Consider the following 27,432-nt stretch of genomic DNA (forward strand, 5'->3'; position numbering starts at 1 on the left):
AGCATCTGGGAAAAGTTTGTTTATTTTATCTTTTAAATAAAAACCATTATCTTCTAGGTAAGGCAATTGGATTACTCATTTCCATTGAATAAACTATTTATAAATAACGGAGCTCAGAATAAGATCTTCAGCCTTGGCTACTTCTTTCGGCCCATCTTTGGTGCCTTTTCAAGGCCCTGGATGTATTTGCGAGGTATGTGGTAGTCCTCTGCAACAGAGGGAGGCAAGAACAAATCATCTGGCTTTCAGCAACCAAAACATTTAAAACCCAATAGGATCTGTGAAATGCTTTGAAATTTTTAAAGCACTATAGGAAGACTAATTAAAGCGTGCCATCCTATTATTATTTTTAGGAGTGTAATCCTATACAGGTTTAGTCAGACAAAAGTTAAATGGGGCTTACTCCCAGGTCAGTACACATAGGATCATAGTTCCAGTTGCTAAATTTTTTGAGTCTGGGCTAATTACCAAAAGTCCCCTCTCCACAGAGAGTAGCTGTGTTAGTCTATTACAAAAAAACAACAACCACAGACTCTTGTGCCACCTGAAAGACTGACACATTTGTGTTGTCATTAGCTTCCATGGACTATAGACACAAAACAAAGGTTTTGTTTTTTGTTTTTTAGATGACGTACAAATGTTTTGGATCAGCCATTCTCTCCTGTTTGAGGAGGAGGATTACTTCTATGATGAGACTTGCCACCTATGGTTTTGTAACTAGTTTTTATTTTATTTTTAAATTAACTTTTTTTCAAAAGTCTGACTGTTTAGTTGTTGTTTTGAATCAAAAGATTTTGAAAACTGATGAAGGCTGTAGTCTTACAGCCCATCAGCTGGCCTTGTACAAGCTGTAGGAATTTGCTGAACAACTGCTTTACTAGCAGAACAGCACTTAACGCCCCGGGGAAGCCCCTGAGTTCTGTTGGTGAAAAATTCTGCCAGTGTAAATAATGCAGATGGTATTTCCACAGTGGTTGTAGGTAAAAATGGGGTGTGCTGGGAACAAATTGGGGGAGACCTTGAATTTGCTGACTCCAACACCGCCCATACTACAGAAGTACCCCCTAGAAAGGGCAAAAAGGGACACCAGCACTGAAGGTGGTGAAATTATTTCCCTTCTTATTAGCGACCATAGGAGATTTATTTTTTTTGGTAATCAAGGCCAAAGAGTGAAATTAAAAATTAGAAAATCTGCTCCCCACTTCTGTCCCATGGTGAACAATCCAGCAGGGCTTAGAAAGTGGCAATTCCACATCCCCCCACCCCATGGAATCTCCCACCCACACATACACAGAACTTAGGATTTCTCTGCCTAGATGCAACCCTATGCACAATAACCTGGGAATAACTCCCACCAAATTCAGCAGGATTGACATCTTTGTAGATACGTACTGGATTGCACCGTTAATCTAACTTTTTAAGTGACTAAACACTGAGCCTCTAAATGCTAAGAATTGCTGTTACGAGCTTCGCATAAATACCTACCCAGCAGCAGCTTCGCAAGATGGTGAATCTGGTTGCCTTGTATCTGGACCTGTGTTCTGTCCTTTGTTCCTGGGAGTGCGGTGATGGTGGCACTGGCCTGGACTTTTTGCTGGAGAATGTTGGCAAGAGCTTGTGGGTCCAGACCATACAGCTCAAGGTTCTTAATTATTGTTACCTGCAAGCCCCGAAAGAAGAGGGCATTACTTTGTGGATTAGGATGTGATGTTGGTAATAGAGTCTTTAGGAAACTGATTGACTTATATAGAGCATACTCCATTCTTATGATCCAAGTCGTATCAGAAAGGCGCCTGATCCCATGTAATTAAGGCAGAAGCTAATGACGGGGGTATTAAGTCCAGGAAGGCTCATCTGGATTGATGGGATATGATACCCTAGGTATAGATTAGGGAAAAGGACAATTTCCCATGGCGTGAATTGCTGTTCCCGTAGTTATGGCCCAAAGAGCTAGGATAGTGGTCTCTGTCTCTTGGGCAATCTTTATTTTCTCCTCTCTGTGTAACAAGGCTAGCAGCCTGTCCTGCAAAGAGTGTTTTTCATAAGCAAACTTGTAGAGTTTATATAGTAACACAAGAAACATTTGAACAAGCAGAGTGATTTATCCCCAGGGCAGCACAGTTTGGGGCTTTTCTCAGAAAACCCCACCCCCACCCCCTTGCCCTTACCTTCTTATTGGACGATCTCTGTGCTATGGTGATCTCAATGGGGTCAATGTTTCCTTTCCTCACGATGGGTTCATGTCCAAAAAAGGTGACCTGATGAAAGGGCTGTAGTTGGTCTAGACACCTGCCAGAAAATTGGCACTAAGATTTAACCGTATCCAGCACAGCCTGAAGGGATGGCAGCTTTCAGCATCTCTGGCTCAGCCAATCATGCAATACTTCAGTAGCAAGTACATCTATCCACAGTCAAGCTGGATGCAGGCTTTTATCCACTTTAATATACACAGGCAGGATCAACTTGGTTGCCTCCAGATATGTTCAACTTCAACTCCCATCAGCCCCAGCTAACATGACCAATGGTCAGGAATGCTGGGGGTTGTAGTCCAAAACTTCTGGAGGGCAAGAGGTTAGGGAAGGCTGGTTTAAGCCATATAATAGGGGGCAACAGAATGACAATGGCAAATTATACTTGTCTAATGAGGCTACCTGATAAACAGGAGTATCCCAAGAAACCGTTTTATCTCTCGCTCGAAATATTGTCATTAACTGTGTCTGGGAAGGCAGTGTGTTTTACAAAGGAGTACAATCAAACCTCTCCCCACTATCAGTCTTCGAGGAACACAAACGTAAGTGGCAAAAGCTAAAAACCAAGCAACAGAACACTTCTAACTTGTAAGCAACCATCCATGGTGCTGATTTTGACTTCTGATTACTTTGGGCTTTACATATATTAGGCAGCACCCCCTAAGTTCCCACTGTAAATGTTAAGAGCACCCTGAACAGTACCAGAATACATAGGAAAGAACAGAGACAGCATTCTTGAGAGCTTCCCCACAGTGCAATGGTTTGCATTATGCAAAATGTTCTGGCAAATACATGAAGCAGCAGTAGGAAACACTCTTCCCTTACCTGCTTACAAGATCATCCCATTTGAGTTTTGAGATTTCATTTTGCTCCGACTTGTTCAACAGGCAGTCGCACAAGACAGGATTCACGTTTACAAAGCTGTCATCAAACAACACCAATTAAAAACAAGTGAGATCTCACCACTGGAATATACCGTTAAGCATGTGCAACACTCTAATATTTTCAGACTCCGTTTGCCTCTTTAGCAAAGCTGCAACAGGATTTCTAAAACCCTACTGCACTTGTTAAAGCCTTACTTGACAGGCCACAACTTATGAGAGCAGACTATTTCAAATAACCAAGAAAAAAACATGCTTTCTTTGTTTTTTAGATGATGCATGAGAAGGGCCATAGCTCAGAGGCAGTGTATGTCTGGCATGCAGACGGTCCCAAGTCTCATCCGGAGCATTTCCACATAAGCACGGAAAAGCTCCTGCCTGAAACCCTGAGAGTTACTGCCAGTCAGTGTCAACAATGCCAGGCTAAACGGACCAATGGTCTGATCCAATATAAAGCAACTTCCTATGTTCCTGTCTTGGAAGACGCATTCCCAGTTGTCTCACATAAGACAGAATGCCTCTTTTAGAATGGAACTTGCCATCTGCTGCTTATATATATATATATATATATATATATATATATATATATATATATATACACACACACACACACACACACACACACACACACGTGTTAAAAGTAATAAATGTTTTAAAATCTAATTAAATAACCATTCAACAACCCAATCAGGCGCCATCTTTGTTAATCATTATAAAAAACCCATTTGATCAAATAATCAATGAAATATTGTAGAACTAATTAAAATTCATTTGAGTAGTTGATGAAGATTCCTTTAATCAGGCAGCAGTCCCAAGTAATTTGAGAAAAGCAATATAGTTTTAAAACTGCTTACTGATTCGATTAGGCAGTGATAGGGCGCATCTGCACAAGTCCCGTGTGCGTGTGTGTGGGTGTAATGGATGGACATCCAAGCACAGTCCACGCTACACTAGGACTTCAATGTGTGCTTATTTCCATCTATAATGCAGTTGGATATAAAACAGGGACCGGGGCAAGACATACACTCTGTACGACTGAGTGTTCAAGCCTGGCATATGGGGACCTATACTAGAAAAGAGTACCTGTTCTTTCTAGCAGCACTCCTCACATTTTTGGTTTAGCATTAAAAGTGCCTTCCCAAGAGCATGTGCAAAATCTCCCCTGAAGCCATTCTATGCTATTGGAACAGAGCAATGGAGTTAGTGTTCCGTTAACTCTGCCCCACAGTCTTTGCTTCTTACATACTTTTTGTTTGTTTCATCAACCAACTCGTTAATCTTCACGTAGTTGATGACTGCACTTCTCACTTCACTGCTGGACAGCGTGTGGCCTTTCCTGGAGGAAAATGGAAACATTGTTACTTGTTTAGTTGTGTTTTGGAACCAAAAGCAAATATCCGCTCTTACAAATTGGGAGATTTCAGAAGCGCTGTCCAGAAAGGAAGCCGTTTCCTTCATTTAAAACAAAACAAAACCCACACGAGAACTGAACCAAACTCTAGAACTTGGCACCAAACCATTGAATTTGGCACCCAGGAACACTAATGTTTTCGATTATTTTCCCCGTTCATCCACTTTTCCAAAACAAAAAGATTGCCAGCTGTGGGGAAGTCTCTCTCCCTAAAGCATCTGCTGGTTCACTCTGGATTCTGATAACACACACACAACTCACCCCCACTTTTTGAAGCACATGACTGTTTCCTTGTCTCCAAATGCCCTTGGCCCATCATATCAGGCAAAGAGTAATGGGATGTTAAACAACATTGGGGGAAAGCCAGGCAGTTGGCTGTCTCACATTCCTTACTTATATCCAGATTCCTGGAACAATGGAGCCATTTTGGATGAGACACCGAAGAGCGGCATGATTTCAGGAGAGCGGTATGGTTGTTCTCCATCATCGCCTTTACTATCTTCGACAGGTGATTCAGATGCTGCTGTTTCAGGTACTACAAAGGATCTAATGCTGAAATGCAAAGAGGAAGGTCAGCTTCACACATTTTATTAGAGGGAAACTATCATGACTGCTAGCCCCTTTCATGCCTGAGAAAGAAATTAGTGCAGTATTGCATTCTTCCCTCTCAAGCAGAAGTCACCCGAGACCGCTCCTCATATTCTAATGCGGCTGTGTAAAACCCCTCAGCACAAGTTTATTTACAAACCATCCAACTTTATTCCTGCTCCCTAGTTGGTCCCCAGAGCAACAAAAGAGTCATGTGTTATCTACTTCCCTGAAATAAGCCCATGCGTGGCTACTAAACCAAGTGCAGGGGATTTTATGGGTCACTAAAAAATTTAACAGTCAGAATGTAGCATTTGTATAGAAGACCTGCACCTGCATTCTCTTGTAATCTATGCAAACATCCTGTAAGGTAGATCAGTATTATCTGGGCTGAGGCTAAGAGTAAGTGAAATCACCGAGTAATTTCACACCAGAGGCAAGATTCAAACCAGGGGACTTTGTGGTTCATAGCTCAGACTCTTAGCGACTGCACTACACATGGGCCATTTCACAAAAAGAAGAAGTGACATCAGTGCTTTTTTACTTACATGATTTCACAAGTATGTTTTCCTATAGGCTTGCCATTTGTATACTGGGGACCCAAAGAACGGACCATTTTAGGGCTTATTCGGATTACTCATTTGGCAAATCAGGAGGCTGCAGAGGGTGGCTTAAAACTCACACTGGTACCTGCCAGTCCGCTTGGTTGATGGGGAGTGGGGCTGGCTTTGTTGTGTAATGGCTAGCTTCCTGCACCCACCAAAGGGTTCCACAGCGAACCCTATTAGGACAATCACTATCTGGATGATAGTGATTCTCCTGATACACTATCATCTAGTGTAGCCGGAAAAAAGGGGCCATACCCGTCATTTCCATGAAGTGTGTCCATCCTGCAATTGCCACCCCCACTGCCATGACAGGTAAGGCAACCAGCACAATGCAACATGCTGCTTGCAACATGCTCAATAATCAGATGTGCATTTGATGCATGCCAAGGCCCCTTCTCACCCTCCCTGCAAATAGACCCGTTAAAAATTCAAATTTATTTTGACATGTCTTTAAATGGAAGTGTTAAGTTGATTTTCAGTACATCTTTAAAATGTAATAATAATTTGGGATATATGAAAGCATATCTTTTGCTATCCTTACAATGGGCCTGTTCAGACAACGCGCTAAGCCACGGTTAGGCCACTAATCCTTTTGCAGTGAATGTTTAGTGAGTATTTTTAAACCGTGGTTATGTAGCCACCATGGTTAGAAATGGTTTGCGTGACACGTTAAGTCACGGTGTTAATGTTTAGCTGAAGATGCTTAACTACCATGGCTTAGCATGTTGTCTAAACAGGTCACCGTTAAATTTCAGCGCATTAAAAAGTGTTGTATTAAAAAGTTGTACATTTTGTTTCCTCCTCACCCCCCATCCCACACACCCCGCATAGTTCCAAAACAAAAGTTCCAATCAGAAAAAAAGTCACTTGCTCCAGAACAAGTTATCTTCAACATATTATCCAGCACCTTCCTAATACCAGATCTTGAAATTATGCGGCATAACCAGGTTGCAAAGCTTATCAAGGTACCTTGGCTCCAGGTTTCTTGGCCTGTCATACACTCCCCATTTCACTTTATGCCCAGTGGGCCTTTAGCATGAAGGTGCCAAAAAGCCTCCCATTAATGGGGAAAGAGAAGAGGGGCTCAACCCCAACCTTTGTAACACCAAAGGAAGATGGGGAAACAAACTGCCTATGTGGAAATAAACTGAGAGCTAAGAGTGAGCACATCCTTGCATATGTACTAATATGAGCAGGGGATTATACAAGGACACAGAGCTGCCATAGGGGTCCCTGGACATTTCATTGTTGCAGGAAAAGGAAAGTCTCTCTCTTCCAAACAAGCACACAGGGGTCATCCGCATAGTGCTCAAGGATAAGGGGGCTGGGAAGAGAAAAGTAGTAAGAACAGCACTTCCCAACTTTCTCGGAATTATTCTACAATAAGGGGAACATGGAGCTTCCTAGACCTGGACTCCAATGAAGCCAATGTCTGAAGTAGAGGAAGGATGGAGAAGTGTTTCATTCATAGTCTTAGATGTCACTTCTAGCTAAACTCATGTGCAGATCTAATCTAAATCTTCCTCCTATAGTACTATACTGTACATGCCCTGTCAGCTTCCTTGACATCACAAGTAGCCATTATGACAGAGCGAAGGCACAGTGCTGGCTGTGACTGTAGGAATCCCTAACATCACATCTATCAAGGTGTAGCACAAATGTGACCTTTTAAAAGTTGCTGTAAAATGATAACTTCACAATGCTATGTGTATGTGACATCATAGATGGGTGGTGGAGGGCAGAGTGTAGAACAACCCAGATCCGAGGAGCCAACCCCCACAGGCATGATCCCGGAGGCAAAGGGAGAGGAGGGGCTGCAGTGCATCTTCATCACCAACCCTTCGGCACTCTTAGCAGAAGTGGGCGGAAGACTTGCGAAACGGGCGTGGGCAGCAGTAGGGAGAGACGACAGGTAAGCATGCCCAGTCCCAACTTTTGCATGGAGATAAGAGTGGGGCTTACATGTGGGGATGTGTGGGGTAGGAAGAGGGTAAAGCTTAGAGGGCCTGCAAGCCACACCAGCCCCAACAAGTGTCCACCAGTTCTCCTCCTCTTCCCATCATCTTTGCTCTACACCATTCTCCACTGCTACTGTTCCAGTATCAACAGTCCCCCTGACAATAGCACGTATGCCTTAATCATTGGGGCAGCATGGCAAGGGGTGGACTCAACTAGCCCACATTTCAAATGAGCAATGGCAACATAGGGGCCATATCCAACAGTGTTATTCTGCAAACTCAATAAGTGCGAGTGGGGTTCTGCCAAATCTTTCAGCTGCGTGAGTGCTTGCTCATTACACTTGCGCAAGCAGTTGTACAAGTAACTTTAGTTGGATTCTACGCTTCTGCATACTTCGGAACCTAGTTTCTACTAGCACAGCATCATTTGCACCAGCAGCATGACAACAGTTGGGATACTGACCGACGGGACTATATGTATATATTTATTAGGGATGTGCTCCGCTTCTAATCGGACCGGCGAATTAGAAGCGGAGCGGGGTGCTTTGCCTCCCCTTAAAGCGGAGGCGAAGAGGATTGGGGGGCAGGCAGAGCATTGCGAAGAGGATCGAGGTGAAGGCGGATCCTTCGCCTCGATCCGGAGCTCTGCAAGAAAGGTAAGTGGGGTTTACCGGGCCCTGCCGCTGTCGCTGTTGCCCATGCGGCGACAGCGGCAGGGCCCGGTAACCCCCCCTCCCTCCTCTCCCTTACCTGCGTCCGTCTGCGGTCCCTCGGCTTCTTCAATTGAGCCCGCGGCTCAACCAGGAAGTCTAGGCCGCACTTGCTGCCCAGACTTCCTGGTTGAGCCACGGGCTCAACTGAAGAAGCCGAGGGACTGCGGACTGATGCAGGTAAGGCCCCCTCCCCCTTGGTCCCTTACTGGGCTCTGCAGGTAAGGGAGAGGAGGGAGGGGGGCCTTACCTGGCGCCACTCCCCTCCACTGCGGAGCTCCGATTCGGAGCCGGAACTCCGCGGCGAAGAGGAGTGGATTATGGGTGGAGCGGCGCGGAGTGGGCCTGATACGAAATTTTCGGATCGGCCCGTGGGGCGGATCGGGGGGTCCGTGCACACCCCTAATATTTATTGCTGCAGTCAATAGCACTGGATGAAGTGTCCATGACTGAACAGAGATTTGAATACATAACTAAGTTCCTTGTTCATTATTCAAGGGAATTGCAGGGAAGTGGGAGATAAATTGAATTAATTCTTGTCCTAATAGTTACTAGCCTCTTTATACCTACTGAATGATACTAGCTCTAAAGACTTCAGTCTTCAGTTCTTTTGCCATAATATAGTTCCATTACCTAGCAGAGATAGCTACTGTTTCATTGATACTCACAATGCCTATTGATGAAAAAGGGAAGGCAATTTAGAAGTGACATATATTTTGCATTGCCTGTTGCCAATTTGAAACAATGTCATAGTGATGCAGCTGAAAAAGTAATAGTAATAACAAGCAGTAATGAGCATCTATGTTATAAAAGGAAAGTGATTAGGATTCTAAAGCCTGGTCTTGAAAATCCTTTTGTGCCTTTCATAGTGAGCATCAGGGCGAGGTTTCAAAAGGCACAACCTGCCCTGGTGCAGCAGCAGGGAGATGACAAAAGCATCTTTTGCTAAATGTCTCTTTCAACATGACGCAACTCCTAAAAGATACAAGAGCCTGTGCACGTTGCAATTCTAGATCTGGTTATGTTATGAAAGTGTTAATACGGGGAGAAGCACTAATCATTGGTCTGGTCTAGCTTGGTTTATTTAGTGGTGATTTAATGAAATGAGAAGGGGCTGAAGCAGTAGCAGAAACATTAACAACTCTTTTTGAGTAAGAGGTACTTGAACGGAGGTGGGGGGAATCTGAGACCCGGGGCCCAAATCCAGCCTGTGGAGTCTCAGTCTGGCACTCCAAGGTTCACCGGATGGCCATGCCCATTTCCCCCAACCACTGATCACATGGTGGTTTCCCAGCTCTTACACAGCTTTTACACCTTTCTATAAGGCTGAAATGCCTCTCTGGAGGCTGAGTTCCTGCCAGCAAGAGCTTCAAACTAAAATCTGCTGGTTTTGGCCCCAAACCCTTTTGACTTTGGCTCCACCATTTTGCCTTCAGTCCCTCCCACCCCTGGACTGCAGCCTCCAAGAGCTTCTCCCAAATGGAATTTGGCCTTTGGCCTGAAAGAGGTTCCACACCCCTGCTGTAGAGCTCACCAGCACACACTCATCAGAGTAGCTTACTGATCAAGCATGTATCGGGTTATCTCACTTCAGGCTATACGCCGCGTGTATGTCCATCCTCATTTATCTTTTACTGCTGTTTGAGGACAGGAGCTGGTCTAGAGTTTTGGCTTCTCGACATCAGACTAAGAGACAGCAGCTTAACTAGGATATCAACAATAATTACGCAAGAGATAAAATACCTTCCAAACGGTTGTGTGCATAAATGTGGACCAAGATAAAGAGCCACATTTCTGCTCATTAGCCCCATTGTTCTTAGACACAGCTCAGCTCATTCACCAGTTTTAGAGCATCACAGACAGAAAACGCACCATTCAAACCCTTCTCTGCTGTGAAAACTGCCCATTTAGAACTTCTCGCCCAAAAGTTTGACTTTGGCTAAAACAGGGGTTCAGGATCTCACCTTCCATGTCTCCAGTCTACGTCCACAATGCTCTCCACCCCCTTACTCAGTTCTTTCACCTGGATGATCTTCTGTTGCTGCATCGACTGCAGGAACTTGGAGAACTGAGAGAGAAAGGCAGTTAGAACCTGGATGTTGGGACAAGTGCAGAGGGTTGCAGTGGCTGGCTGCTACCGTCAAAGAGGAGAGAAAGTCAGCGCACTTAGAGCCGCCATCACTGACTGGGGGTAGGATAGGAAGAAGAGGAGGGCTCCTGGTCTGTGCAGTTCAGGTAAAGCCATGGTGGGCTGGCAGAGAGGCTTGTAACAGGCTATACAGATTCTAACCAATATCAGCATGAGCATTCATAGGGTGCCACAGGCTCAGGCCCTTTCTCTTACCTCTTCTTGGTTGGCCTGCTGACACTGATCTAGCAGGGAGACATATGAGAGGCAGGCAGGCAGGCACACAGACTGACATCCCCACATAGTTGGCAAACGTAAATAATTAATTTCAGTCCTCAACCTTTCAGGGTGCAGACAAACCAACTCACCTTTTTGTAGCTAGATTTCTTTATGTCTAGTTGTTCACCTTTTGGACTATTGGCAAATTAAAAGAGAGAGCAATTACATGCAAGAAACAGCAGAAATCAAACCGAAGTTTCTTCCATAAATGGCTACATTAAAAAAAATAAATGCTTCCCCCCCACCCCCACACTCCAAATTCTCCTTTGAACATTTCCCTATGAACAATGATTGGGAATACAGAATTTAAATTCCATATAGGTAGGGGTTTGCAACTTGGAGCCCTCCAGATGTTTCAGCCTACAATCCCCATCAGCCCTAGCCAACATAGTCAATGGGGAGGGATCGGGGGAGTTGTGGCCCTCCAAATGTTTTGGCCTACAAATTGCTCACCCTTAATATAAAGAGATCCAACTGAGCTGCCTTCTCTATTACAAATGCAGGCACTTGTTTTTTCTTGTGAAGGATCAAAGATTGTTTAACACAGAGGACCACACAGGTGAAATGGGATTTTCAGAGGTAGGCAGGACAGCGCTTCTTTTGGACACTTTAAGCTGTGACATGTCTGCAGTATGGCCTTAACAGAATTTGAACCATGCTAAATTCACATATAAATTTATATACTGACGATGGCTGCGGCTTAGGGCCCGATGTACACATGGGGCTTCTATTGCCAGTGATAGTGGATGGTGTTCCACAATTACTTTCCACATCCTTTCCCATCAAGAGTTAGACTAGATGACCTCCAAGGATCTTTCCAATTCTGTAATAATTCTAGCATGCAACATGATATCCTGCTTATGTGAACATGAAATTTCATCACACATGATTCTTCGCTGACTGCATTTCATAGCCCAGATAGAACTGTCCTTGACTCTGAAATCTGTGAGTGAGATCAATGGATGTTGTACCCGCTCACAGAATTTTGGATCAAAACTGGTACATTTATGCTATGTGATAATAATGGTTTAAAATCTGTTAACGTGTTAGTTGCCTGGCTGCCTTGTTGACCCACGGTGGCTAGCTGCGTCTTTGGTCAACTGTGTTGCTTGCACATCAGAAAATGAAAAGTTCTCTATCATGCTTTTATTATGCTTTTCATGTTTTTAATTTTTGTGAACTGCCCAGAGAGCTTCAGCTATTGGGCGGTATAAAAATGTAATAAATAAATAAATGCTGCAGAATTCAGGAAGCTGCCCCTTTAGAGAGGTAATGTGCATGCTTTGCAGGCAGGCAGGAGATCCCAAAATTCAATCCCTGACATCTCTTTTTAAAAGGCAGCAGCACTGAGAAAGACCTCTGCCTTGAGACCCTGGAGAGCCAAGTCTAGTTGGAGCCAATTGAATCAGGCTAATGGAACTGAGGTCTGGCTCAACATGCCAATTCCACATCCAGCTACATGGATTTCAAATTCCATCAGTTCATTTAAAAAATAGGAAGAGGAATTAAAGACGAGCATTGACAAAAGCTGTATAACTGGCAGAAGGGACAGACATTCCTTCTGGTTTTGTAGCAATTTCATTCTAAGCCCATCTCTTTTTAACCAAATAGACTGAATTAAAGCAAAAAAAAAAAAAACTCACATAAAACCAGAGGCCTGGTTAATTGGAGACAGATTTACATGGCATTAGTCGGGATGTGCAGATTTTGTTAAATCTGTTCTGTCTGCATTTCACAGATTATCACGCATCTTTCATTCCCTTCTCTGCTCTTTGATAGAATTTTCTTTAGGGATGTACGAGAATTCTGTTTCTATTTGCAAGTGCGCTCCTGCGCAAATGCCCACCTCCAGTGGGGGAAAAAACAGTCCGCAAATCCGTGGAGCCCACGCAACTTGGAAAAACTCAGTCCACAGATCGGATTCACAGAAATCCCAACTCATTAGAATCAGTTGTGGATTTTTCTGACACTCCTACACCATAGCGACATTGCGTTCACTGAATTATAGATGTCATGCCAACTGCGATCTTGATGACCATTATAAAAAGGTCTTAATGGATCAAAGACTATGTATTGTGGCCAAAAATAAGTGGAAGATTTTGCACACTAAATTCTACTCCCAAAAAAGTATTTTGAATCCTTCCTGCCCAATGGGAGAATGACTGCTCTTAATTGTGTTCTCTTCCAAGTGACACAAATGCTTATGTAACATACAAAGCGGCTCTGTTTCTGTTGGTAGCAAGAAAGATGAGAACAAGATAAAATTCTGATCAACAGTTATGGAGAAACAGATCTGAGCTGAACTAACTTTGTTTGAAATCTTTGTAAAATTATGTTGATACGATGCTGGGTTTTGAAATATTAATTTTTGTATTTGTTACAATATATTTGTTTTGGCCTTCCATTTGATCGATAAAGTTATAAATGAAACATACTGATGTGTGAAGCACAGTGGATTTAGATAACCATCAGGAGGTTCGTATACAAAGCAATGTTCAGCAGCGAACCTTGCTCCAGCTTGTGTAAGACTGATTGTACTATACCTACCAGCATGAGAACATGTAGTTACGCAGAAAAGTGCTGGTCAGTAGAGGGAGCTCCGTCTTTTTCACTTTACATTTTAAGGCATGGAAGAAGCATTGATGAAGCAACACATCCATTTGCTCTGTTAAAAAACAACAATGGCAGAACAATGTGTTCCCTTTCAGCCTCTGCACAGAATACAATGTGAGTCAGTTCACAATATATCATTGTCACACAGTGAACTGCACTACTGCTTCTGAGTTGTGTCCATGTTAAAACCTGTCAGCACACACAGCACGATTTCGAACTACGAATTTCCACATACAAGTCACGGAATGGCTTGTGCATGGCTTCTTTTTTTGTCGAGTTAATACAGGCAAACAAAATGGAAAAAGAAGTGAACAAAAGAGTGTAAAAGGCCAGCATAACACCAATACCCACATTAAATTTCTAGATAAGCAAGTCGGCACACTGGCTGTAATCACAGAGCTTAATAAAAGCATGCTTCACATTTAGAACGGCACTGGATAGACTGTGTGAAAGCCAATGTTAGTGAGAGGGATAGTTTTTTGGTTTTTGCTTCTGTTAGTCGTTGTTGTCAAACACACATACAGCAATACATATACTGCAAGAAACCACAATTAAATGTGTGTGTGTGTGTGACTTCCAGTGTACACACCATCATTTAAATAAATATATATGCACGCATACACCCTTCTCACACATTACAGAGTATGTCAGAGAGCAAGCTAACTTTACAACACATGAAGTGCTCCAGGGACAGCACGATGCATCAGTCTGACTTGTTCTATAAACAAGGAGTTGCTCTCTTCAGCAGAAGTTTGTTACTAGGACACATCTAGAATACAAATCCCTGTATACATCCTTACAGTTATACCTTGTGGACTCCTACTATCTTCTGGGTTGTCCTCCTCAGTAGTTTCTGGAGATCCATTTTCATTGGGTTCCTCCTTTTCTCCCAGATGAGCACACTGAATAGCTTCTTCCACGCTTGGATTTCCACTGTCTGTCTGCAAGGATGGGTCAACAGAGATGCTGTTTTTAGGTGCATTGCCTTCCTCTTCTTCATCCTCCTGCAGCTCTTCTTCAGCATCCACCATCTCTGAAGGTTCTGCTTCTAAGGGGGCTACTGTGGGAGGGCATGACTTGTCACCAAACCCCCTTTTTAATTTAAAAAGAAAACAACAAGTGGCACAATAAATCTTACTCAAAATTCCCATTTCAGCAAGAGACAACCTCATAGCAAGAAGTCAGGACAGGACTGCTTAAGATAAACTACTGCAAAGAACCATTTCCTTCACAAAAAGGAATGCCTGTTGCAAGGAAACAGGAACAGCAGTAAATGCCCGTAGACATCTGCTCCAGAAAGATGAACAAAAGGACCCCACCACATTTATTTAATGCAAGGGTGTTCAAATTCTTTCAGCCCAAGGGGCAAATTCCATTTTGAAGAAGTTCTTCGGGGCACATTCCAGTGGTGGGTCAAAGGCAAAAGGTGTAGGGCTAAAATGTGAAAAGCCAGCATCGTTTAGCTCAAAGCTCTTATTGCTAGTAACTAAGCCTTAGGAGGGGGCATTTCAACCCTTTCGAATGGTGGGGGGGGGGAGGAAACTGCACAAAAGCCAGGAAACCCCCAAACAATTGGTGATCAGAGTGGAGAGGAGATGAGGCCTGGGGAAGGGCGCGTGGCTATCTGGGGGACTCAAGAGGGCTGGATTTGGCCCTGGGCCTGAGCATCTGCACCCCCAATTTAATTCGAGGAATGTGCAAGGGGCCAGACTGCCATAATCAAAACAAGACCTGCTTGCATAATCCCCATCAAGCCCATGGTTTTATTTTGAAAGGGAGACTGGCCTGAAGCCACCTAAATCCCACAGCCTTTGTGTTGCACATTCCATTTTGTGCCTGCCAGGGGATGTAGTGCAGACTCATGTCAAAGGAAAGCTCCTAATGCTGTAAAGTCTGTGGAAGTATGGCTTTATATGCCGCAGTCCAGCATGAGCAAATCACTCATGGACTTCAGCAAGAGGGAAGGGGGAGACTGAGGCTAACAGGTCACTGTGGGTGTAAGAAGCTTCTAAAGAAAGTCCTCCCCCTCCCCCAATACTGATCTGACTGAGGGGAGGAGGGGAGAAAAAGAGGTCATCGTCATGCCTCACCTGAGAGCTCACTCAGGCTCAATGGCAGAAGCCTCTTGCAAGAGCTCAAGGAGAACAAGGGCCCAGCAGTGAATGCTGAGCCTTTTATTGTAGCGTAGTATTCATTAGACCAGAGTTCTCTATAACAGAAGTCTCTGGGTGGCTCACAGCAAGAAAGGTTCAGAGTTCTCACAGTTCTTGGTCTTAAGTTCTCCGAACTTCTTTTCTTGAATGTTCTTCAAGATCATCCACCTCTGCTGATCTATAATGGGGAAAGACCTCTATCTGTGACCTGAGATTTTCGGGGAATGCCCTCTACCAGTCAGAATTGAGAGTTCAGATACTATATATGTCTATTTATATCCATACTTTACATTGCTCAGGGCCCACCTTTTCCTAACCTGAGTTTTGGATTTCAGCTCGCCAAATCTTGGATTAATATCTGGCCAAAGCTATCTACAGCTTCACTCCCATTTTGTACACTATCCAATTGCGTACGCACCATAAGTGATCCATATATGTGTGCAGCACTGTGAAGCCTTTTCCTTTCATTCCAGCTGCCATCATCTCTGTAGTGGACATGGTAGCTATTCCAATGGCCACAGGGGCTCTGAAAAAAGAAATTGGTATAGTATGTTTATGGCAAATAGCAAAATTCTTACTCCATCTAAGCAAGTTATGTATTAGTAACTCCCAGTCAAGAAATTGCATGGTTTAGGTCATGGCTAAACCATGGTTTGGCTGTTGGGCCTGTGTTTTAGGCTCATGCCTTCCCTCTTCCCTTTACACCTCCAACAAGTAATAGTAAAGACTTACAGCAACAATTCCCAACCCAGCACCTTCCAGATGTGTTGACTACTACTCCATCATCCCCAGCCAGCAATGAGTTGGGAATCATGGGAGCTATAGTTCAACATTTCTGGAGGACACCCAGCTGGTTTAAATCTAAGTTTTCTTAAATGGCACCTTGTTTGGAATCAAAGCATTCAATAATGTTTAACGTGCGAACTGTACAATCTTACAACCTTCAAATGCACAAAATTTAAGCAAATTTTTGAGGAACTAAAGATGTCACAGCAAAACTGAACATATTTTTTGCATTTTTCCTAATCAATCTGCTCAGCTTCGTGCTGTTTTCTGCTTGCACAGAGATGGCTTTTACCCTCTCAAAACAGACAGTTATAATCCATTCCCAAAACAATGAAACTTGTGAGTATTAGCATTTAAGAGAAATCATACCTGTTTTCTACCAAAGTAATAGCACAGAGAGTACCCCGCTCTACTTGAGGAAGACCACAAGAGGGCACTATAACCCCTGGAAGCATTAGATCTGTAGCAAAAAACCAACAACTGAGTATCAACTAAAATTTACAAAGCCACCCTATCTCCCCCATTCTCTGCTCTTTTAAAAACAGCAACAAACAAACAAAAATACTTACGCTGCTAATTTGGTGACAAGGTGCATTTCAGATCAAGCACAAGCTCTAGCAATGAAGCCGAAAGGTGCTGACTTTCAGGCTTGCATGAAACAAGAGCTTCTCTTTAATACCGCTTCAAATCCTTCCTTAAATTGCCAACGTGACTTTGACCTCTCCATCAACAATTCTGCAGCCAAAGAGCCAAAGTTTATCAACTAGGATGCAAATTATATAAATTGGCATCACAAAGTTGATTGTGGTGACAAATCATGGCCCACTGTAGAATTTGGAGAGTTTTTATTAGGAGCAGTTGTGATGGGGGCTACAATGCAGGCTTCCCACTTTGGGCAGTAATAAAACTTCTAGTGCTGGGAAATATTTAAAGAATTGTTCAAAAGCCTGCAAGGTTAAAAGAGGTTTGCCTGATGTGAAAAAGAAATAACAGAGTAAGCACCAGATGTTCTTCTTTGGTGAGAGAGGGCCAAAACCAAAGCACCACAGCTGAAGAGGTCCTCTCCTGGCCCCCGTCTTGACAGCGGCGCTTTGGCACGCGGAGGCCTCAGACTCCCGCATTTGCACTCCTTCCCAGCATCTGCAGGGGAAGGAACGCAAGTGCGGAGCCGCCGCCGCCACTGCTGCTGTGCTGAGCACCGGGAGCGATGGGGGAACGAGGCAGCCAGAGAATGAGGAGAGGGATGCGGGGTGCCCGAACCACCTCTCCTCCCTCTGACCTCCCTCTGGCTGCTCATCCCTTCCCCACCCCCACTTTTTTCTTTGTTGTGATCAGTATCTGCAAAGCTGCGCAGATACAGATAAAAATAAATTAAAAAAATATTTACAGATGCACAGGGCCCGTTCCTCTCCTCCCGCCCCTCCTCCCTGTTTTTATTTTGTATTTATTTACCAGGAGGCACGGGGCTCTCCTGAGCTCCTGGCCCTTCCCTGTCCAGCCGATGGCGACCAATCAGGGGGCACCATCGGCTGTGACACGCCTCTACAGACAAAAAAGTCGGGGCAAGTGCCCAACTCTTTTTCAGCAGAGTTTCTGGGGTTTGCCCTTGGATGGCTTCGCAATAGCAGTTGCGTCATGTAGATGACCTGCTGCTATTGCAAATCCACCCCAGGGCAAATCCTTCGTCAAGACAAGCCCCTGGTCACGATCTACTTTATCTCTGATAGCAGAGTTACCCAGAGAGGGGCCTCAACATAAGATATTAACATCCATACAAGCTGGTGCATGTTTACTGGCAATTTATTGTCTTTCTTAAGGTGTTTTAGATATTATAGAGTTAAATCATGTGTGTGTATGTGTGTGTGTGTGTTGGTCAGTTTCAGCCAAAAAGGTAATAGTTTAGAGATCATAAATTTAGTTAGTTTATAGGAGTCACTATGACTGCTCAGGAAGCCAAAGCTTTGCAGAAGGTTCAACTGGGGTTAGTGTGTGTATCTAATCAGCTTTTAACACTTTTTCCTATTAGCAATTTTATTTAGTAAAACTTTAAATTTTGTTATTTGAAACTTTATGGTCTCTTTTCTTTTGGGTAACACCTCCCCCACCCCCCGCCCCAGGTCTACTAGCCAGTCACCACACTACCTAAAATGGATACCTGAGACCCAGCAAGTTTTAGGTTGTTTTGGTGGAGGCAGACAAAGAAAAAAAAAGATTTCCACCTAGCGGCAGAAAGAAGCGGGACACACTGTTTTGCTATTTCCCCTTTTCCATTCATAGTACAGGGCATCACTGAACAGTAACATGCAAAAAACCAACAGCAAGAAAAACACCCAACCGTTGGCACCTCTGCTCAATCTGTCACCTCAATGCTAGGCATTCATTTGCTTGGAAGTACATCTTGTTGCTTTACAAAAGGACCTTACTTCCAGGCAACATGTTTAAGGCTGCAATTTAATCAACCAAATCAGGAGGACCAACTCCACAAAAAGGCTGATGAATGTTGCCACGCAGGCTCACTTTGAGGATTTCAACTCAGCCCCCCTTACCTGCTCCTCCTGTTAGTTTATGCAACACAGGTGGCCATGTGGAAAACATGGGGAGAAGGTGAGGATGAGACCACAGGGTGTACACTGTCCAAAAGAGAAAAGAAAAGGTTTTGGCATTACACACTTCACTTGCCTTCATTTCTCACCAGTTTCTCAGAATGTATCACGATTAATCCCGGTTTAGAATAAAATAAATAAATAAAACAAAACAAATGATTAGAAACCAGAGCACATACCCCAGCCTCAGTTTCAAGCTGACCTATTGGCTAATATCTGTACTAATATGGAAAGGACATAGGAAACTGCCTTATACTGAATCACAACATTGGGCCACCTAGCTCAGTATTGTCGACCCTGACCGGCAGTAGCTATCTGGGGTTTCTGGCAGGAGATGCCAGGGATTTGAAACCAGGGCCTTCTGCTTGCAGAGCATGCGCTCTACCACTGAACGATGGTCCCTCCCCAGGATGGACCCCTTCCTGACTGTATTTTTCTCATTAACCCAGAAAAGAATACAAGCTGTTAGCAAGGAATAATCATTGCCTAGGTATAAAGAAAAGGAACACTAGAAATTGTATCAGAGAATAAAATTTAGTCCTGTGTACATGCTTGTCGAAGAGAAGCTCCCATTTAAGAGAATGGCATGTGGGACTTACTTCAGAGTCAACATCTATAGAAATGCACTGTTCTTGGAGTAGGCTGAAACACATTTGTATCTCACCTCTGATTGATAGTGGGAGGGGCCGTAGGGCAGTGGCAGAGCACTTGCTTTGCATGCTAAACTTCCCAGGTTCAATCCCTGGCATCTCTAGGTAGGGTTCAGCGATCTTGCCTGAATCTCTGGACAGCCACTGCCAGTCAGTGGCAACAATACTGGGCTACATGGACTAATGGTTTGTCTTTATATAAAGGTGGCTTCCTATGTTCCTATGAAAATATTATATCTCAGTACCATAACTGAGAAGTAGTGAAACACTCTTCTCATTAAAACTGTTGTGCATCTTGTCCAAAGTGAAACAGAGAATCAAACTCAAACCTCCCCAATCCCAGAATAACAAACTGCCCATGCAAGATCTTTCTGTACCTGTTGGATACAGTGTTTTCTCTATTTCAAAAAAGATTGGATTCCTGCCATTGGCATAGACTGTGAGAGCTTCTCCTTTGTGAGTGTATAATTTAATGACATTCAGCTCCTCTTTATTCGGCACAACCTCAGATAGCTGTTCGGAAGTGAGGGTGGGAAATGTCGCTGCAACATCACTTCGTAGTTTCCGCCTGCAAGGTCAATCACACATTTGTTACTGCGCACTACTGTTTCATCTAGTTTGTTTTTCTGCGTGAGTCCATTAGTATGCAGGATGTATGAGATTCTGCTTGTTTGATTTCAGTATATTTCTTTATTAGCACTGATAAAATAGCACTCGTATTTATTAGCACTCGTCTTTAGTAGCACTCTTATTTTTAAATTGTACATAAGTTTTCAGCACCAATATTTTCACCATACTTTTACTTCTGGTAATGATATAAAAAGCAATAATTGCACTACAAATTTATCATCCTTTGTCTAACTTTTCACCAGATCAACGTTAACATTTCAGAAACACTCTAAATCCATCTGTCATTTCCATTCATTTCTGTGTTATTTCCATTTTTGCCTGTTGCTAATGTCTGTATCAGTTCTAAATTGCCTCTTCAAAACAATGGGTTCAAAACAATGGCTCCAAAGGTACTCATGGCTGACTAGGGAATGTTGGGAATTGTAGCACTTTTCTGGATCTTGCATAGAATTGTGCCCTTAGTCATGAAGCTCCCTAGGTGACCTTTGGCCAAACACCAACTATCAGCCTAACCTATTTCACAGGGCTATGGAAGGAATAAAATGGGAGGGGGGACTATGTACACCTTGAGCTCTTTGGTGGACAGCAGGATATAATGAAATAATTAATAATAAATAAATTTGTAGCTAAAGAAATAGGAAAGTGTCATAAATCTACTTGCAATGTCCATTACAGAAGCACAAACTACAATGGCACCAAAATTAAGTTTTCACAGTTTTGGTTAGGGGGTGGAAGAGAATAAGATAAAGAAGTGCAAGAAGACAGTGAGCTAGTATTTGAACACTGGAACCCTAACTTTTTACTTGAGGATAGAAAATGTAAGGCACAGCAAGTTTAGGAACACAAATATTGTAGATCCAAATATAAAAGTCACCTAAACTTCTCTAACCTCAAGGATTATAGTTTTAGCAGCCAAATTTGCCCATGAACAAAAGACACTATGGAGGTAATAGTATCAATCAGTTTAACAGGAAGAATTTTGGAATTAGTAAATGTTTGATGAGCTGAAAAAAAGGATAGATAAGTAAAAAAAAACCAAAAACTTGGGCAATACTACAAAAGTTTCCCTGATTTCCTAATTTGGTAAGAACTCCAGAGATGCAAAACTTCTTGTAAAATTTGAGAAAATGACAGAGAAGGGCAGACAACTGTTTATTATTTAGGCAGCAATACTACAGCCTCTTACCTAGAAGTAACCCCATTGAATTCAATTGGACTTACTTCTGAGTTGACATGTATAGGTCCACACTAATATATTCCATTTTGCATTGACCTCCGCTTACTGAAACTCTTGTCTATTACTCTAAAACCAGGAAAGAGAAGCTGTTCAATTTTTAAAATTGTCAGCTTGACAGTCTAGTAGCATTCAAGAAAGCTATCAAGCCTATCCAGGGGGATTTTAGGATGTTTTTAGAATGTTTTAACAATGTATGTTATGTTTTTAATTCAGTTTTATGTATTTCATATTTACTGTTGTTCCCCGCCTCAATCAAAATGGACAGGTGGGTAAGAAATAATAATAATAATAATAATAATAATAATAATAATAATAATAATAATAATCTGTAAAATAAAGGGCCATCCAAAGGTGCACATCAGATAAATAAATCAGTATGACTTACTTACACCTCAGCTATCGCAGTGAAGTGTTATCTGAAACACACCTTCCTGATCAACTGGAAAAGTTGCATTTCACATATCGGTTACATTGGTGGAGGCATTTGCTTGACACGACGTTTCAGAAGTACATCTTCTTTTTCGCTATACAGAATTTTAAGCAGTGTCACATAAACCCTCATTGTGCTTGGTTCAAAAACATCTCCATTTACAGCTCCAAATAGCGAGCAGTCCTCTCCATATTTAGACAGGAGGCCGGGGAGTCCTACAACGTTTAAGGACTTTTTTTCCCCTGTCTAAATATCCATAGGATTGCGTCCTTAACAGATTAACGATGAAAGTAACCGACCACGAAGGACAGGAAAGGAAGAAAGCTCACCTATCAGACCCTTTGATAGCAGTGTTGGATTTCACTCTAAAAGCTTTGGCAAACATGGTCAAAGAAGCCCCAAAGCCTTCCGTTCAGGTGGCCGCTGAAATCCCGCAGGTTTGCTGTGGATTCCGGGCGAGCGGCGGGCAGCGTTAGAAGGCGGCGTCCAGCCGCCCGGCGCCCTAATCCCCGCAGCCCTCTTTCCTCACCGCACGGGCGCAGCCATTGTGCGGTGCTCCAGCAAAATGAGTCCGTGGGGCAACACGCGATCTCTCCGGGAACAGCTGGCGCTGCTGCTTCCTGCTCCGGTGACCTCCTGTCAGCTGCAAAGGCAAAGCGTGATAGGCTGCGTTTCCTGTCGCTTCGCTGTGCCGGAGGTCTGGTTCGCCGCATAAAGGAGAAGCCATAGCTGACACCGCCTTTTCTCAAAGCCCTGCTGAAATGTAGCATTTTGCTTGGTCTTTATAAAGGCATTGCCCAACTCTGGATTTTGTTTTTTCTCATGGACCAGCACTGCTATCTTTGGTTGGTTCTCCCCTTCCTCCACCAAATTACTTTTTTTCTAATGGGAAAAAAAATACTTTTTTTTTCTAATGCTAGATATGGGACCGTATTTGTTGCATATTTACATCCCTATTCTATTCTAGTAAACCCCACTGATTTCAGAGGATATTGGGGGGCATTGTGTAAATTATCTGTGGTTTTGTTTATCGTTGTATTTCTCCACAGTGGCAGGGCACCGTTTGGATTTCTGCCTCTGGCACTGAAATGTATTGAACCTTATGATCAGTCGGCACCAGGGCTGGATGAACCCACCATAATTTGGATTGACTACATTACAGAATGTTTATGTGTTAGTTTGGAGCCTGGTCTGGCTTACTACGCTTGGGTGAATACTGATGGCATCCACCTTACTGATAGACTTGGAGGCTTCTGTGACAGTACAGTGTGGATTGGGTCCTCCCTGAAAGACTCACAGACCAATTGGCACTCTGCAGGCTAAGGCATAACTACCACGGAAGCCCATAAATGCCCTCATGCATGCAGTGCATCAAGATTTGGGTAGCAACCTAATCTTGGTATGGCTTTAAAACAGGTTAGACAAATTCCTGAAGGAGCAGGCTACCAATGGCTACTAGTCCTGATGGCTATACGCTCCCTCCAGTATCAGAGGCAGTATGTCTATATACACAAGTTGCTGGGGAACATGCTGGAGGGTGCTGTTGCTTTCATGGCCTGCTTGTGGGTTTCCTGTGGGTAACTGGTTGGCCACCGTGTGAACACAATGCTGGAATAGACGGACCCTTGGTCTGATCCAGCATGGCTCTTCTTACATTTTTATGTTCCTATGGTAGTTCCTGTCAAAGCCAGCATAATCCTGAACTAATATACAATTTTAAATTTGCATTCATGTTTTTGGAGTACAGCATTGCACCAGCGCAAGCAAGGGTCCTGGTTCTGGAATTGTGGACTGAACATGAGCAATTTCATGCCACACATCTTGTGGCATTGCACACACACTGCAGCTACACTGCTAAAGTTCCAATCAAGGGTGCAACTTTGGTAGCAGCTCACAAAGCTGCCACGACCCTGCTTATACATTTCTTGACAGAAGATAACACCCAGCTGTTTTATAAGATATACAGGGAGTGGAGGGTGGAGTTGATCCTAGTAAGAGATGCCAGAGCCTCATATTTCAAGGGCCATAGTTTCTTTCTGGACCACTGTTGATCGTAACATAGAGTTGGCTCATTTAGGGTGCAATTGTATGCATGTTTAGACAGAAAAAATTCATACAACTCCCAACATTCCCCAGCCAGCCAATGTATTTTAGAATTCATGCTGGCTGGTGAATGCTGGGAGTTGTAGGACATTTTTCTGTCTGAACATGCATAGGACTGCACCGTTAGTTGATTGACTAGTCAAATATTGTCACATAATGGTCAAGTATTTTTTTTAAAGCATTAACTACTATATCTTCAGAAAAGATACATGATTAATCAATCAGATATTTATAAAACCGCAAAACAAGTTAACTATTATTGTGAAATAATTTTAGAAAACAGTGATTTACTATAACTTTACAGCGTTAGGTAAGTTTTCTATACAAGTGAACAACCCTTCTTTTTGGCTGCTATCCTGACACACCAGGACCAGCATGTAGTCTGAGGTCCCCAACATGCATTGCCCACCTTGATGTTTTTTTAAAAAAATATTTTATTTTTATTTTTTAAGTGTTAGGTGGCATGCTGCATTATTTAGAGGAGGTACTGTTTGTGTGTGTGTTGTCTAGGGCTTTGTATGTGTGCCTTATTTGTGTTTTGCTTGGGGCTCTGTAGGTTGGTAGGTGAGGGGGTGTTTTGCCGGTGTGGGTGTATTTCTCTGAACATCACCAGGTAGTCTTTTGTCAAATGGGTATTTTGTTGGGAGAAAATATGTGATTTGGTATTTGGGTCTCACATTCCACATCTGCCTTGTAACTTTGCCAAAGAAATGAATACTAGTTTCTGAGCCTCATCAGTTTGCCTTCTGTGAAATGCCTCTTGGAGCAGAAAACTATGGTTTCAAAAGAGTGGTTTTGTGTTTTGGAAGTCAGATCACCACCTCTGCCTTATATGTACATTCTCGGACAAATTAGTTTTATTTTTGCCAGACCAGTTTGTTATGTCCACCATGGCAGCCATCTTGTGATGGCTTCTTTATGCAATTATTTTTTGAGAGTGCTCACAACAGACTCTCAAAATTCCAAATGTGCACTGCCCCCCCAAAACTGGGGACCTCTGACTACAGTTTTAATAGCTTTTGAAAAATGAAATTAAAACGAAAATAAAATACGCTAACAAAACATAGAACTTATAAAGGCACTTGTAAAGATAAGCTGGCATTGCCACCTACACAGTGACATCCTTGGTTTCATGAAATATTTCACTATATTTCAGTCAAATAAGTAAAATGACAATATTTAATCAGTCAATTAACTGCCTTGGCAAACTTATGTAGTCATGTGAAGCTGTTTAAAATATGTCTCAGGACATTTGTCTGACTCCATAGCTCTGTGAGCATGTTTTTTCCTGGAAGTTTCGTCACTTGGTATTGTTTTTCCATATTTGTTTTTAACTGAGCAATCTAAAATTAATTTACAATGGATGAAGTAATTTGTCTCCAATGGAAAATAAGATTCAGTGTATATAATAGACTATGACTGTGCACTCTTAATGTTGAATAAAGTGTCTCCATAAATTAACAAGATGTAGCTGGACTCCCTATTTAGTATCTATGTTACAAATTCTTTGACATTTTTCATGGCTTGCTCACAGCATAGCAGTATCCTGGGGATTAGTCTTTAAATCCTGAAGACTCCAGGACAATCCAAGGGTTTTAGCAGTGTTGCTGGATTCACAGGCAGTCTAAAACGAAAGCTCTTAAACGCTTGCAAACAGCCCAGTCATTCTAAACCTTCAGCTTGCTACTTTTCCACAGAGGATCAGTGACTACAGCCAGAGCTGTGTTAATTGGGCAGCATTAGCAAAAACATTGAGTAGCATCCCAGAGCCTCTCAGGCTGGACCCAGTTGCCTTAGTGACAGGATTGTGTCACCCTAGAGATATAAGGTGAAATCAGGTGAGAAGTATGCAGTTGTCCATGGCATCAGAGGCTTGGTCCCACATCATTAGAAGTCTCAAAAAGTCTAATGAGACTTCAGATGGTAGCACAAAGTATGTGTGGAATTGGAGGGTGCATATAAAGGTAGAGACATCATTGGTCAAGGAGGATTCTGCCAAGGGTCTGCTAGAGAAGCCAAATAGACCCAAAGAGGAAGGCACAGACAAGGTCAGACTTCAGTGAAGGCTAATATCTTCTGAGTCTGGGCCCAGATCTAGCAATGCCTCTGATGCATAGGATCGCAACCTTAAAGGCTGTGGGAATCAACTGCACAGCTCACTTTCTTTTCCCCTGCTTTAAATCCCAATCACCCTGCCCTTTCTGCGTTCCCCAATCCTCAACACAGCCTGTGCCACCTTCCTTCCTCCCTCCCTTTTTTGCCCCTTGTTGTTCCCAGCCTTTGCTCTTGCCCCCAATTCTGAATTCTATAAAGAAACAAGCACTGCACTTAAAATTTATCGTTTATATTGTAAATCACACTGTTCATCTTAATGGAAGGGTAGGTATACATGTTGATAATAATAAATGATTAAATAAATAAAAAGTTAACTCATTTTCAGTACAGAGTTATGATTTATATGTAAAGTATGCCAAGGCTGGGCTGTTGCTACATCTATACCCACATTCTTCCTTCAAAGAGCAGCTTATATATAGCTCTGTCTTCCATCTGGTCAAATGTTTGGGGTCAGACACTCAGCTTAATTAGTGGAATCACATGATGTTCCTTCAGACTTTTCTTTAGGCAAGAGAATTAGTCTAAATGTATACAAATATAGTTTTAATTAATTAAAGTTTTCTGGCTAGGATATGTTTTCAGAACAATCTCCTACTTATTGTGAAGTTTTGTGGCGGAGGGTTTGGCAGGAGACATTAATACGGCCAGCCTGATTAATAATATTCCTTAATAATCAGCAGACCAAGGGCTTCTTCACATGAGCAAAATAAAGCATGCTCATGACTGTCACTCATGGAAGTTCATGGGTTCTTTTGATGACATTTGCAACAGGCAGGACATCTCCTGTAGTCCATTCCCCCCCCCCCCCCCGCCATTATTCCATTGTAAAATAGATCAGAGATAAGCTGGAATAAAATGGGTCTTTCATGTCAGGCTTTATAGGGTTTTCAAAAACTACCACAGTACCTTTGGATGAAAAACATGTATATCACTCCAGTCCTGAGCACATTACGTGGACATAATTTAATTGATTTCACCATAACTCAGTCTCTGTAGTGGGGAAAGCTAATTGGTCTGAATTGTAGAAAATTGATTTTCTGCTGTCTTCTTGTAATAGGTGAATCTCTTGGCAGTGGCAGATTCGCCTTGTCAGCTTCCAGAGTTCAAGCCAATTTCCTACTTCCCTAGAAGTATGAAAAATAAATTATGTCTTTTATTGTTACTTGTGAATATTTTTATTTGTTGTAATTATTATTCTTTTATTTCTTTGTTTTCTGTTGTGACTTATGGTTGAAGCAATACAGATTGACTGACAATCTCTGTAGTTGTAATTTGTTTAGGGTTAGGGTAACGCAATCTG

The 27,432-nt window shown here is 42.8% G+C and overlaps 2 protein-coding genes across 2 annotated transcripts in view; one reads left to right on the top strand and one right to left on the bottom strand.

Moving 5' to 3' along the window:
* Positions 1-7: 7 nt before the first annotated feature.
* Positions 8-22,359, bottom strand: EIF2D (eukaryotic translation initiation factor 2D). The gene is made up of 15 exons (XM_063142786.1): positions 22,244-22,359; positions 19,995-20,185; positions 18,911-18,994; positions 16,734-16,824; positions 15,997-16,104; positions 14,234-14,517; positions 13,360-13,477; positions 10,902-10,947; positions 10,370-10,473; positions 4,935-5,093; positions 4,377-4,466; positions 3,075-3,170; positions 2,169-2,289; positions 1,486-1,660; positions 8-208 (listed from the first exon to the last, which is right to left on the bottom strand). The coding sequence occupies exons 1-15, from the start codon at positions 22,297-22,299 to the stop codon at positions 138-140; spliced, it is 1,794 nt and encodes a 597-aa protein (XP_062998856.1). The 5' UTR covers positions 22,300-22,359; the 3' UTR covers positions 8-137.
* Positions 7,461-27,432, top strand: part of DYRK3 (dual specificity tyrosine phosphorylation regulated kinase 3) — a 46,111-nt gene continuing 26,139 nt past the window's right edge. Inside the window, exon 1 of the mRNA XM_063142824.1 lies at positions 7,461-7,649. Coding sequence (XP_062998894.1) covers positions 7,462-7,649 — 188 coding nt within the window. The 5' untranslated portion in view covers position 7,461. The remainder of the gene's footprint in view (positions 7,650-27,432) is intronic.

Source organism: Elgaria multicarinata, chromosome 1 (assembly GCF_023053635.1).
Source record: "Elgaria multicarinata webbii isolate HBS135686 ecotype San Diego chromosome 1, rElgMul1.1.pri, whole genome shotgun sequence".
Taxonomy (NCBI): Eukaryota; Metazoa; Chordata; class Lepidosauria; order Squamata; family Anguidae; genus Elgaria; species Elgaria multicarinata.